At 33.8% G+C, this 13,205-nt stretch overlaps 1 protein-coding gene across 10 annotated transcripts in view; it reads left to right on the forward strand.

Annotated features, from left to right (window-relative positions):
- The window catches only part of LOC138321782 (cytoplasmic dynein 2 intermediate chain 1-like), a 43,148-nt gene that overhangs the window by 7,642 nt on the left and 22,301 nt on the right, over positions 1–13,205 (forward strand). For 2 of the 10 annotated variants that reach the window (XM_069265741.1, XM_069265750.1), the window contains 12 exons: positions 1,042–1,098; positions 1,292–1,663; positions 3,128–3,178; positions 3,663–3,707; positions 5,787–5,897; positions 6,225–6,289; positions 7,039–7,066; positions 7,518–7,550; positions 9,180–9,245; positions 10,445–10,486; positions 10,762–10,806; positions 13,068–13,115. In XM_069265741.1, the coding sequence (XP_069121842.1) occupies positions 1,042–1,098; positions 1,292–1,663; positions 3,128–3,178; positions 3,663–3,707; positions 5,787–5,897; positions 6,225–6,289; positions 7,039–7,066; positions 7,518–7,550; positions 9,180–9,245; positions 10,445–10,486; positions 10,762–10,806; positions 13,068–13,115 (963 nt within the window). The remainder of the gene's footprint in view (positions 1–1,041; positions 1,099–1,291; positions 1,664–3,127; positions 3,179–3,662; positions 3,708–5,786; positions 5,898–6,224; positions 6,290–7,038; positions 7,067–7,517; positions 7,551–9,179; positions 9,246–10,444; positions 10,487–10,761; positions 10,807–13,067; positions 13,116–13,205) is intronic. The other 8 variants (XM_069265740.1, XM_069265746.1, XM_069265745.1 and 5 more) reach the window with 7 other exon arrangements.

A 13,205-nucleotide genomic window follows, 5' to 3' on the forward strand; every position in this document is an offset into this window, starting at 1 on the left:
AGATATAAGTACAGTGTACTCTGGCGTAGTCTCATTCCAGGTAGACTAAACAAAAAATGTTCAACGTAACACATTTCAATATTCCTCTGTATATTTGACAATAATGATTGCACTTATATATGTATGCAAATACATATGTACCTTCATACATAAATTATTGCATGCTAATTGATCTTTCGTTTATTTGAACTAATAATTAGAGTTTTATTTCTGAAATAGTACAATATAGCACTATTTAGAAATTTATATACTCATGTTTTAGTTTTTTTAAGCCTTAGATGAGAAGTTTCTTATTCCCAATTTTTCATAGATAGTATTGATTGGTATGTAATCATAATCCATATCTTTCACAAGGAATATAATACTCAATATTTCAGGGGTTACTATCACTGTTGTTTTATATCCACCCCTAGCTCTGTGTGTGTCAATTAACAGATGAAGCAGGTAATTTGTTCCTTTATATTCATGAAAAGAATCAAATGACTGTACATGTTATGGTTTTGAAGATTGGTATAACCTTGTGGAAATCTGGCCCGGAATAGATCAGTATATTTCTCCTGAAATGCCTTCATTTCCACTACGACATAGTCCAGAGGTGGATATAACAACAGTGATAGTAACCCCTGGAGTTCGAGTGAGTATATAACAGGAAGGAAAATAAGTAGTAAATAGACAAAGTCGAATGATTAAAAATTTTAATTGATGGTCTTTCCACATCAAATTGTGAGAGTGAACTTGTCTTTTAAGTTTAAACTTTCATGGTTTTTCAATCATCAGATTGAAGTCATCCAAATTTTACGTACAATTGGACTGGTATATTTTAGAATGATCAATATTGAAGTATAGTTTTTCATTGTTATGGAAAGAGAGCAAATTTTTATTTTTTTCTCGTACAATATTTTATTTTTAGGGAGAAGAATTCCATAATAATAATCTAACAATTTTATTACATTACACATTAATTTATTGGTATTTGATCTACAGGGGAGATAACTTACACCAAAGGACATATTTTGATTGTTATTTTTTGTGAATCTTCAGGATGAAAGAGAAAGACAAAGGAGAGAAAGAAGAGAAAAAAGAGAAGGAAAAAGCAAGGTAAATTTAACAGCTTTGCCATGGGTGATACTTGAGAAACAGTAAGAAATAATAACAATATTTGCTGGGTTTTTTCATAAACGACGGTATACAGTATTTCATTATTGCTTGGCAACTTAGATCCATGTCTATAGATAAATAAGACGATACTTGTAATAAATAGATAAAATGAAATTTGACTTTTTGCTATCAGACAGAGGAAAAGAAACCAAGAGATGAAGAAAGGAAGAAACGTTTAACTATAGATGATGATGATGACGACAATGATGGAGATAGGAAGAGAAATAAAGATAGAGAAAGAGAAGAAGAGAGAGAAAGACGACGACAAAAAAGAGAGGAAGAAGATAAACGCAAACAGCATCGTTCAAATGACGACAGAGAAAAACGTCACAGAGATGAGGAAGATCGTGACAGACGACGACAAAGAAAGGACGAAGACAGTGAAAGGCGACATCACAGGGACGATGATGGACGACGAGACAGGGACGATGAGAGGAGACGTGACCGTGATGGTGACAGGCGACGAAAAGATGAGGATTTAGATCGGAAACGACACAGAGATGATGTTAGTATTTATTTTATATATTTATTGTTGTTATTTATTATGCCCTCTATGAAATGAGGGAGGGAGGTATAGTGATACTTGTTCATCATGTTCATCCCATCTGTCCAGATTCTTTATGAAGTCATGAGTATATATGTCCAGACATTTCTAATGTCATTAACCCATTCATCCCTGAAAGCACATGTGAACTCTTCTAATTCAAAAGCTAGAAAAGTTTATTATAAATTTTCAGGGGTCACTGATGTAAAAGATTGAGGTGCATTGCAAATTTGAGTGAATATCTGTTGATTTAAAGATGCTCCACCTCCGACAGAGCATAAATAACATTCACCATTTGAACAATAATCGGTGTTTAATCGTGTATGTATATGTCTAATTAACACAAAAAAAAACATAAAATAATTTATCTTGCCTTTGGTACATGTGCAGTCAGTACTTCATTCGTATAGGATATAGTGCCACGTAATTTTTCGGGATGCAATAAATTATTTTTCTTGAAATAAAATTAGAAGCGCAAACTTTTCAATGGTGGTATTGGTGTAAAGTAAGTAACTTTTGTAACTGAAGAATATTACTAAATCGTCTGCTCCTGTTTTTGATAGTGAAAAAATACCATTTGTCAGCAGTGTAGCATCTTTAAGGATAGGTAGGATATAGTACACGTCATCGGATACCCACAGGTGATCGCACATACACTACGCTACACTTATCACCCGTGAGCAAGCTCCTCGTAAAATCTTTGTAGGTAATATATATGCATGAAGAATTTGATTGGTTCCAGTGCATTTTTGTTCCAATCGCTAAGCATCAGATATATAATCTCATACTGTTCCTGGCTAACTTTAGAAATCAGCAATTTATATGATTTGTATTTAATGGTTTTGACAGAAAACTTGCATGTCTTTATGGGCACAGCCATTTTTGTTTAGCATCAGTGCAAGCAAATAAACCAGCCTTCATTTGAAGAGTTCCGAATTATGTATCAAGTTTTCAAATCGGTCAAATATGTGAATTAGCATATTTTACGAGGATTTTAGAAGGAGTTTGCACACAGATGATAAGTGTAGCGTAGTGTAGTGTGATCACCCGTGAGTCTCCAATGATAGATAAGTACACACAATTTATCATCCTTCAAAATTAGCTGAGGAATGTAACTATGATATGAGTGGCTCTATTTATGCTGATGAATTGGTTTTTTGTTGCTGGTACTTGACCCAGCTTTTAACTGACCTCCATATAGAATATTTTGTTTCTTATTTACTAGGATATATTGATGATTGTTTTGAGTATCATCATTTGTGATTACAGTAAAACCTTCTGTAGCGATCACCTCTTTATACAGACCACTTGCTTAATAAAACCTGTCTTGACTTAAAAAGTCCTTTCTTTTTCTTTGTTCTGTGGGTGGTCTTTAAAGACAGGTTTGACTGTGTACCTACTAAAAACTTCTGTTTTTTGGTACAGGATGAAAGAAGAAGAGAGAGAAGAGAAAAAGAAAGATCAAGGGATGACGATGTGAGTTAAATATGTTATATTTATCTTTTAGATTTTGTTTACCATTCAACATATGTATATTCCAACAAATGGGCAAAACTGGCAAATTGTAAAAATAGAGTTATTTCATCCACAGCTTACATTTTGTCTCCCAAATAAGCACCCTCTTTGTTATAATTTTTTAAAATGCCATGGGCCCTAATAAACAGAAAATACAATATATAAATATTATCATAGAAAATTTTCTCCTTTAATGCTTCATAGGGCAATTACATTGACCACAAGTCTGTGGTTTGTCTCTATGTACTCCTGCTTTTCTTTATCACTTTAACGTGTCACATCCTTAAAATAAACTTTCCCTAGCTCATAGAAACTTTGTTGGTCAGACCTTTCTACATCCATGTCCTTTATTTTACTACCCAAATATATCCAGATATAAAATAGATGTCTCCAGCTTGTACAAACTAATATCTGATCAATAAAATAATCTGTTACCTCTTCACAGGATGACAGACGGAGGGAGAGACGCGACAGGCCAAGAGATGACGAGGTGAGCTTGGACATGTATTAATTGTTGATACACAATCGTCACTTGATTAAAAAATGTCAAATTAAATCAGTTTACAAAATTTTAATTATTTTTTGCTATAGTCAAACGTTAATAAAGGAAAAACAAGGCAGAATTCCAAATTCTAATTTCATTAAATTTTTTACAGTGTGTTTCAACTCATTATGATGGTATTTTAACAGGTATTACTATTTATGTAAAATGTCTTTGCATATTACAGAGTTACCCCCCTTGCGGGTTGTGATGTCTTTATTTTTAAATTAATTTTTCTTTGTTTTCATACTAAATCTGGATTTCTGATTGGCAAATACTTTTTTTGCATACAACTTTGAAAAAAAATCATCTGAGAATGGCTTGAAACCCTGACATTATCATGATGTCACAATAGAGACATTGACATTGTGTTATGATTCTGGAAAAAGAATACTTTGAAAAATCACAAGAATGGTACATTTAAACGTATTTTTTTTTTATCAAATAGATTATAAAAATAATTATAAGCATATTGATATCACTAATATCACTAATTTTAAACTTCATTGGGTTATGAACAAAAAAATTGTTTGCAAACTTTTCTGAGAATCTGTGACTTCACACAGTTTGCAAATAATTTTTTTTTCATACCCTGATGAAATTAAAAAATAATGATATCAATGCTTAAATGAACGAAATTCTCATCGTTTTAGCTAAAGAGTATGATGTTACACTAGCAAACACATGACATCACAATCAATACTTACCCACAAGGGTAGATAACTCTGTAATATGCAAATACAGAATTCTTGTGTAATCATGAAACGTTACAAACAATAGCATAAATTGTTTTTTATAAATCATTCAGAAATTGCAGAGAAGGCGTATGGGCGTACCTGTGAGAGTCAAAAAGAGACTTAGGGAGGTTTTGTCTCAACTGGAACTCGCTATGTTTCACAAAAATGTTTGCTATTGTTCTGAATGCATTAACTTCTCTTTTGGAAATTTTATTGATATGTTTATTAATTTATAAATTGTATTTTTTTTTCATGTTATACAATGCTGTTGCAGAAGATGTCGTCTGGCAAGGGTTGCTTTAATTCGTCGATTGGTGTTAATTCAATTATTGTAAATCACTATATTTTCGCGTATACAATATTTCTTGTATTCAATATTTTCAACATATTCACAAATACAAAAGTTCACAATCAATGGCTCTTACCAACAATCTTTCATTCTTATGTAAGTTTTATACATTAATTCGCAAAACATTTGAATTCTTGTTCAAGCTCACTTGCGATATTATGTGAAAATTTTTACCTCGTGAAAACGAAGTGGTTTGCAACACTTGTTGATGGATCGTTGTTTATTTTCATGCATTTTGATTCCTGCTTAATCAGTCTTTCATTTTCATTATATCTTATGATTACATAATACAGTGCTCCAGATAGCGTCTGGACGGGTGGGTAATTATATATACTCATACGATTGAAAAAGGAGATTGGAATACCACTCTGACATATGTGTCAGGAAAGGTTGCTAGACTGGTTACAGTATATAGTAATCGATGACATGCTAGCGATTGTGCAAATATCTATCTGAAACAAGAACACAGCTAATGAGACTCTTATAAATGACTGGAATTCTTATGATTTTACTAAATTTCTTCAGATTTTATTGCTGGATGTAAGTGCTTATAATACATGTACATGTACATGTACATGTACTTGGGTTGCATAATACAAATATTGTATATGGGTAATTAGTACAAGTTCATACCATTTTTAGGAGTAATTGACAAATTTTAATGGGTATTTGTGCAAGTCTTCACTGGAGCACTGTAATATATATGCTATCAAATAATTTCAAAACTAGACTAAAATAAGCGTTTGATCAAATATTTAGAAAACTGAAATTTTAAAAACTGGATTATTACAAAAGCAAAATTTCAAACATCCGTATGATTGCACTTAACAAATTTGCCATAATTTAAGTTTGAATTATCACTTGTGAGCATAGCTGTAACCTTGAGTTATGAAATACATGACAATGCGAATTTTTTATGTGAGTCCAATTTACTTGAATCAGGATGAACGTGAAAGACAGAGACGAGAAAGGAGAGAAAAAAGGGAAGGGAAAGACAAGGATAGAGACCGTGACCGTGACCGGGACAGAGAACGAAGAAAGAAGGAAGAAGAGGTAGGATACAGTATCAAATTGTAGATTTCTGAAACTAAGATTAGTTTGTATATATCCTGTAGTACATAAGTGGTAGTTTCTGAACCTGATTAGCATTAAGGGTTTAAGGGCTACTGGTTTGCCCGTTGTCAGTATAATGTGACTGGATGGGATGTGTTTGTTGTTCTGTGTGTCTGGTATCATGCTCCAGTGGGATAGCACTATAAAAAGGACAAGAGTACCGTAACACATCACATACAGGTTAGGCTGTCCATATATATTTCAGTAGAGAGTTAAACAGAATCTAACAACTTCTATCAAATGTATTATTGGTGTCATTTATTGAAGGAGGAAGAAAGGAGGCAAAGAAAACAGGAAGAGAAGGAGAGAGAAGAGAGGAAATCCAAAGAGAGGTAACTAATTGATAAAAAAGTTTCTTACAGTGATAAGTTGTTTCAGCATGTTTATTGTCATTAAAATTAAGATAGCCCTTTGTTCTAAGTGTTCTCCTTTCCTTCCTGTAATATGTCTTTCTATATTACAGAGTTATCTTCTTTGCAGAAAGATATCCGTTGTGATGTCATCATTTTGTGAGTGAAATTCAAGTTGTTTTCACTGAAGATATATGACATTGCGCTCGCACACACATAATTTCACAATCAATAGTGTGACAGTTCATGGATATGAGCTTTTCATCCTTATAGTCCAACAGCTAGCATTTGTGACTGTGGATAAGTGTCGGCATCTATTTACTGTAGCGAAGCAACGCGGAGCGCGACTTACTCTTACATGGGTGACCACTTCGTTGGTTCGAGCCCTGGCCTCAGCACATTACAATACCTACCCCTAAGGGCAAATAACTATTAAATATGCAAAAACGAATTGTTACTGAGTTTGTAAGTTATGTGTATTGTTTTTGGACGCATTTGTACAGAGGTTGTGTATAGGTTTGTGATGTTGTGGAATCTGTAAGATTTGAAATAAATTGGAAGAATCTAATGTAACAAGAGGCTTGAGCTTCAGTTAAGATTTGCATGTAAAAAATTGCTGAAACTCAAAGCAACACAAAATCTTTGGAGGATATCCCAATGGATCCTTTATCCTTATAACACTATTAAGTATCAAATAAATATTATGGTATAATAATCTTCTTTGTTTCCAGGTCATCCTATGGCAGAAACAGAGATGATGTAAGTTTGACCAAATCATACAGATAGAAGGAAATGTTTCATTTGATTGCATCATACAATATAATACCTCAGACATCGCATGCTGCCCCCACCCCTTCCCCCTCCATCCCCCCTCCCCCACCCTCCATTTATCTTATAGTATCTGTGAGATACCTACTCCAGACATGTACCTGTATCAATGAAGCATTAAGTAAATTGAAATATCAAAATTCAACACATTTCTTTATTCTATGCTTATTTGCCTCAAGGCAAAATGCTTATTGGTACAGCTTCATGTATTCCTTGAAGCCAATAAATCCATACTAAATGTACCTGTATGGTACTGGTGCTACCATTTTGTGTTTGTAAAGACCTCCATATTCTACCAAGTCAACCAAGCATGCATCCCTGATTCTGTATGACCTTTGACCTATATTAACTTGACCTTTGAACCTGTTGTCCTAATTTCCAGAGAAAGTCTGCTAGACCTGGTACCCGACAGAAAGTAAGTTGTGTGAAGCTCTGCAAGGGTATTAATTGATTCCAGCACTCATTCATTTACTGTTTGTACCTATCACGTTTTTGAATATGAAACCTATTTCCCTGTTCCATTTGTTTTGTTTGTTAATTTAATTGTGTTGCCTGCAAGTAGACAAGGCTGCCTCCCTGTTTGTTTGTTGGTCTTGCCTGCAGGTCAGCCATTCCTACCATCCGACCTCGCTGTTTGTTTAATGGTCTTGCCTGCAGGTCAGTCATTCCCATGTTCCTACACCTCTGTTTGCCTAATGGTCTTGCCTGCAGGTCAGTCATTCCTACCTTCCTACCCCTCTGTTTGTCTTATGGTCTTGCCTGCAGGTCAGTCATTCCTACCTTCCTACCCCTCTGTTTGTCTTATGGTCTTGCCTGCAGGTCAGTCATTCTTATGTTCCTACCCCTCTGTTTGTTTAATGGTCTTGCCTGCAGGTCAGCCATTCCTACCTTCCTACCCCTATATTTGTTTAATGGTCTTGCCTGCAGGTCAGCCATTCCTACCTTCCCCCTCCTCTGTTTATTTAATGGTCTTGCCTGCAGGTCAGCCATTCCTACCTTCCTACCCCTATATTTGTTTAATGGTCTTGCCTGCAGGTCAGCCATTCCTACCTTCCTACGCCTCTGTTTATTTAATGGTTTTACCTGCAGGTCAGCCATTCCTACCTTCCTACCCCTCTGTTTATTTAATGGTCTTACCTGCAGTTCAGCCTTCCCATTCCTGTGTTTATTAAACGATGTTCCTGCTTACCCTTCCTATTTTTTCTGGTGCAACATAGTCAGTCATACGTCATCCATTTCAATTGTGGTTCAAATGTGATATAAATAGTATTGGTATGTCATTTTTCCGAAAGCCAACATTTATGAAAAAATATTAAAGGGATGTGATAGCCCAAAGTAAGTTCAAAATCATGTTGTCTACTGCCTTTTACATTGCTCTGTAGGCTTGTTCTTCAGATGAAGCATTGTTTGATTTGAGGTAGTTGGCTAGTCTGGTTTGTACTATCACCATGATGGTAACATTAACTTTATGTTCTCATTTTGTTTACATTGCATGTAATTTATTTCAGTTCCTCATTGAATATTTACACATATACAGGGGTTATAATGTTGTAACGCCTGATTTGGATTAAAGTAGGTTATATAGTACAGAAAAGTACCCCCTGAATTTGCAATTGTACCACCTCACATGAAAGATAATGAAACCCCTGCATATAGTGGTATGCAATAGATTAATTTTTATGTATTTTAGTGAAATTTCTTCAAAATCTCAATATGTTCATATTTTGCTATTTTTCTATCACTGTTCATGAATTCGTCAGGATAAAGTTAAAGCAGGACAATTTGTTTGTGAACTAAAATTTCACATCCTGATTAGGTCCACCTCTTCATTGAGAAGTTCTTTACATAAGCTTCATTCAGAACATATTTCCATCCGTAAAAGGAACTAGCTGTTACTTACATAAAAACCTATAATTATGTATTATCATTACCAATACTTTCATCTGATTTCTGTTATAAGAAAACATTTTACACATTAAACAACAATTTACTGTCAGATATAATTGTTTTAGAATGTTAATGTTATATTTTTGTGGTTAAATAGGATACAAAAAGCTCAAAGAAGAAAGAAGAAGAGGAAGAAGATCCCTATGCAGATGAGGAATTTGAGGTACAGAATTCAAGCTTATATATATACTGAGATAATCACCCATATCTCTGAATAAGCCCATCCTTGTCAGATCAGTAAATGTATTATGAGCCATGCCTATCAATAAGCCCACCTTTGTCAGATCAGTAAATGTGTTATAGGCCATGTCTATCAATAAGCCCACCCTTGTCAGATCAGTAAATGTATTATGGGCCATGCCTTTCAATAAGCCCACCTTGTCAGATCAGTAAATGTATTATGGGCCATGCCTGTCAATAAGCCCACCTTGTCAGATCAGTAAATGTATTATGGGCCATGTCTGTCAATAAGCCCACCTTGTCAGATCAGTAAATGTATTATAGGCCATGCCTGTCAATAAGCCCACCTTGTCAGATCAGTAAATGTATGATGGGCCATGCCTGTCAATAAGCCCACCTTGTCAGATCAGTAAATGTATTATGGGCCATGCCTGTCAATAAGCCCACCTTGTCAGATCAGTAAATATATTATGGGCCATGCCTGTCAATAAGCCCACCTTGTCAGATCAGTAAATGTATTATAGGCCATGCCTGTCAATAAGCCCTCCTTGTCAGATCAGTAAATGTATTATGGGCCATGCCTGTCAATAAGCCCACCTTGTCAGATCAGTAAATGTATTATGGGCCATGCCTATCAATAAGCCCACCTTGTCAGATCAGTAAATGTATTATAGGCCATGCCTGTCAATAAGCCCACCTTGTCAGATCAGTAAATGTATTATGGGCCATGCCTGTCAATAAGCCCACCTTGTCAGATCAGTAAATGTATTATGGGCCATGCCTGTCAATAAGCCCATCCTTGTCAGATCAGTAAATGTATTATGAGCCATGCCTATCAATAAGCCCACTCTTGTCAGATAAGTATATGCATTTTAAGCTCACTCTTGTCAGATCAGTAAATGTATTATGAGCCATGCCTATCAATAAGCCCACTCTTGTCAGATAAGTAAATATTTTATGTGCCATGCCTATCAATAAGCCCACCTTGTCAGATTAGTAAATGTATTATGGGCCACGCCTGTCAATAAGCCCACCTTGTCAGATCAGTAATTAAACATGCTTCCCAGTTACAAACTCATTATTCTTTTCTGAGCAATTTGAATTTGTTATCCTGATTTTTGTTAATTTATAAGTTTTCTGAATTGTAAGTATCCATTGAGATCCCAGTTTTGTTGTTTGTAGGACTATGAAGAAGATTTTGAAGACGAGGAAGAAGAACCTAAGGTATGATATAGTCATCTTGTTAAGTTTACTGAAAAATTATCATGAAATTATTTTCAGATTTTCAAAAAAAAATATTCATATTTTATTACATATATGTTGATTTTTGTTACACATTATCTTTACTTATAAAAACATTCCATTATTGTGTTTGTTAAAAATATCAACAACAAAAACAGAAATGAAATTCTCATTGTTACCATTGCTTTTCGAAAGTTAAGAAAAGCCTTTTGGTAGTTTGTTCAAAGAATAATAAGAACTTGTGTTGTCTTTCATAGCCTTCAGTTAAAACCTCCAAACTGAGGTCGCCTAGAAACTACGAGGTGAGAAGCATGTGCGCTGCATGTTGTGTACTATTGTTGTACACATAAGCTTACAAATGTAGCCTTAATTAGGTTGTAATAGTGTAGACATTTTTTTTCTTTAATTTTTAGAATGATTTAAAATACTTAGTCTTACTAATACATCTGTAATACACCCAGTTTCACCACGGAATATTATGATTTTTCTGTCAATAGAACAATAACTTCAATTTAGATTAAAAGTAAGAGATATGCTGAACTGTTAGTGTCCTATTGATAGAAATACTTTTTTGCATTTTGGCTTAAAATTTGTTAATTTTTTTCATAAATATATCGAACTTTTGATTGCTGTTCAGTCTTGGCATATTGTGGATAAACAAAAATCATATCACTTTTTCTAAAAATTTGATGCAATAAAAAAATGTATAAAAAATATAGGTAACAAATGGATGACAACATGATCCATACCTACCTGCGAGGGCAGATAACTCCTTATATGCAAAGGCGGACTATGCTGACCCTGACATGGAATTTACAGGGTTATTCAGCTCTATTTTTTTACCTGTTGCGAAATAAGCTAAGACGAAGCCTCATGAAATATTTAGTGTCTTTAGATTTTAGAACATTTTTCTGATTTTCCTTAATTTACTACCTGGTATTCCTGTTTTTCTTAAAATGATTCTTAATAGAGCTGTTATCGTAGAGAAAATGTGCATCGCGATATCGTCAAAATTTGACGATATCGTCACGATAATATCACGATTTTTGCCAAGTAAAATATAAAAGGAATTTATGGAAATATAAGTCATGTTTGGGGGACCAATCATGAAAGTACAATATAGAGTGTAATTTGTAAATAAATAAAGTGAAACATTCATCAAAACAAACATTTATTTGTTATACTTTTAATTAGATGTTTGTTTACAAGTCAATCAGATTCTGTCCGTGTCCGACAGTGCAATGTTTTTGTTTCCTTTCCAACTAACACATGATGGGTTACGTCTGACGACGATATCGTAGATATAAGTTTTTTAACGATATCGTCGTCTCTTCTCTACAATCGTGAAATATCGCGATGCCGATATATGATAACAGCTCTAATTCTTAATTAGTCAAACCTGTAGATAGCCTAATTAGGTAGATGTTAATTAATTCTTCCACATAGTGCACTTGGTATTGTGTTTCCAAAATAATTTAGGAATACTGTTTCTTTTGACCATTTATCAGACTCCTTATTTTGTTTCATTTAAATATAAAAAATGTAGAAATATAATGTTGATATTTATATGCAAGGGAAAAATTTAGGGTTATAATTACTTATAAGTATAAGCTTATAAGTCCTTTTTACTGCGTAACTTTCCCCTATGCATTATAAAGTGTATTTGAAACAACATTCTACACACTCAGGGATATTTATCACGAAAATAATGTCGCAAAATGTTTACACATGCAAATCTCAAAATTATATGCTTGTAAATAGTACAATAGTATATAGATCTAACTTGGCAACAAGCTTACCATGTTTTTTTGTGGTATAGTCTTTTTATTTGCGTTTGAAAGAGTGTAGTTCGGCATGTCATATAATATATTTTTGCTTATATATATATTAGTTTTGCTTGTAACAAACTTGTTCAGCCCATAAAGGAAAAAATGGAGTTGCCGTTTGTAACGTTGGTTTTGATTGACTGAGATAACAATTTAGTGATTTCATAGAAAAAGAGTCCCAAAATGAATTTGGAATTTTAAAAGGATTATCTTTGAGTAAATTGAATGGTAAGATTTAAGTTAATCTTCAATACTGGTAATTGTTAAATAAGGACATTATAAATCACATAACTTGATATCATGAATTTATGGTGCCTAGTGGCAGGAGATATTTTTATTAGACTATATGTAGAATAATCGGTAGGGAGATAATGTGTGAAACAAAGGGCGGTTACCATGTAGACACGCACCACAAGGAAATATGATGATGTAATTTCCTAGAGGGAAATAACAATATTTTATTTCCTGGTAATTTGGAATGTAACATTTATATAAACCATGAGGTATAATTATATTACATGACTGTATATGTTAATGTAATCTTAAATATTTCTTATCAAGATTTTAATTAACTTCCAAATAATTATTCTAGCACTTAAACAATCATTTTACGACAATTAAGATTAAGATACATTTCTGAAGGGTTGTTGGATTTAAAATTTGAATAATAATTTTGCGACGATTTTACGAAGATTCAAATTAAGATACGATTCTGAAGGGTTGTTTGATTTGTACAGGAGTCGATACACAAGAGCTCACGACCAGGAACAGTACTGGATTATTCTGTAAATATGACCTTGACCTATATCTAAGTCGTCCCAATCATGTCCGTGTGTCACCCTTACTGCAGTGTGTTGTCACTGTCATGTTTTAGC

Source organism: Argopecten irradians, chromosome 4 (genome assembly GCF_041381155.1).
Source record: "Argopecten irradians isolate NY chromosome 4, Ai_NY, whole genome shotgun sequence".
In the NCBI taxonomy this organism is placed as follows: Eukaryota; Metazoa; Mollusca; class Bivalvia; order Pectinida; family Pectinidae; genus Argopecten; species Argopecten irradians.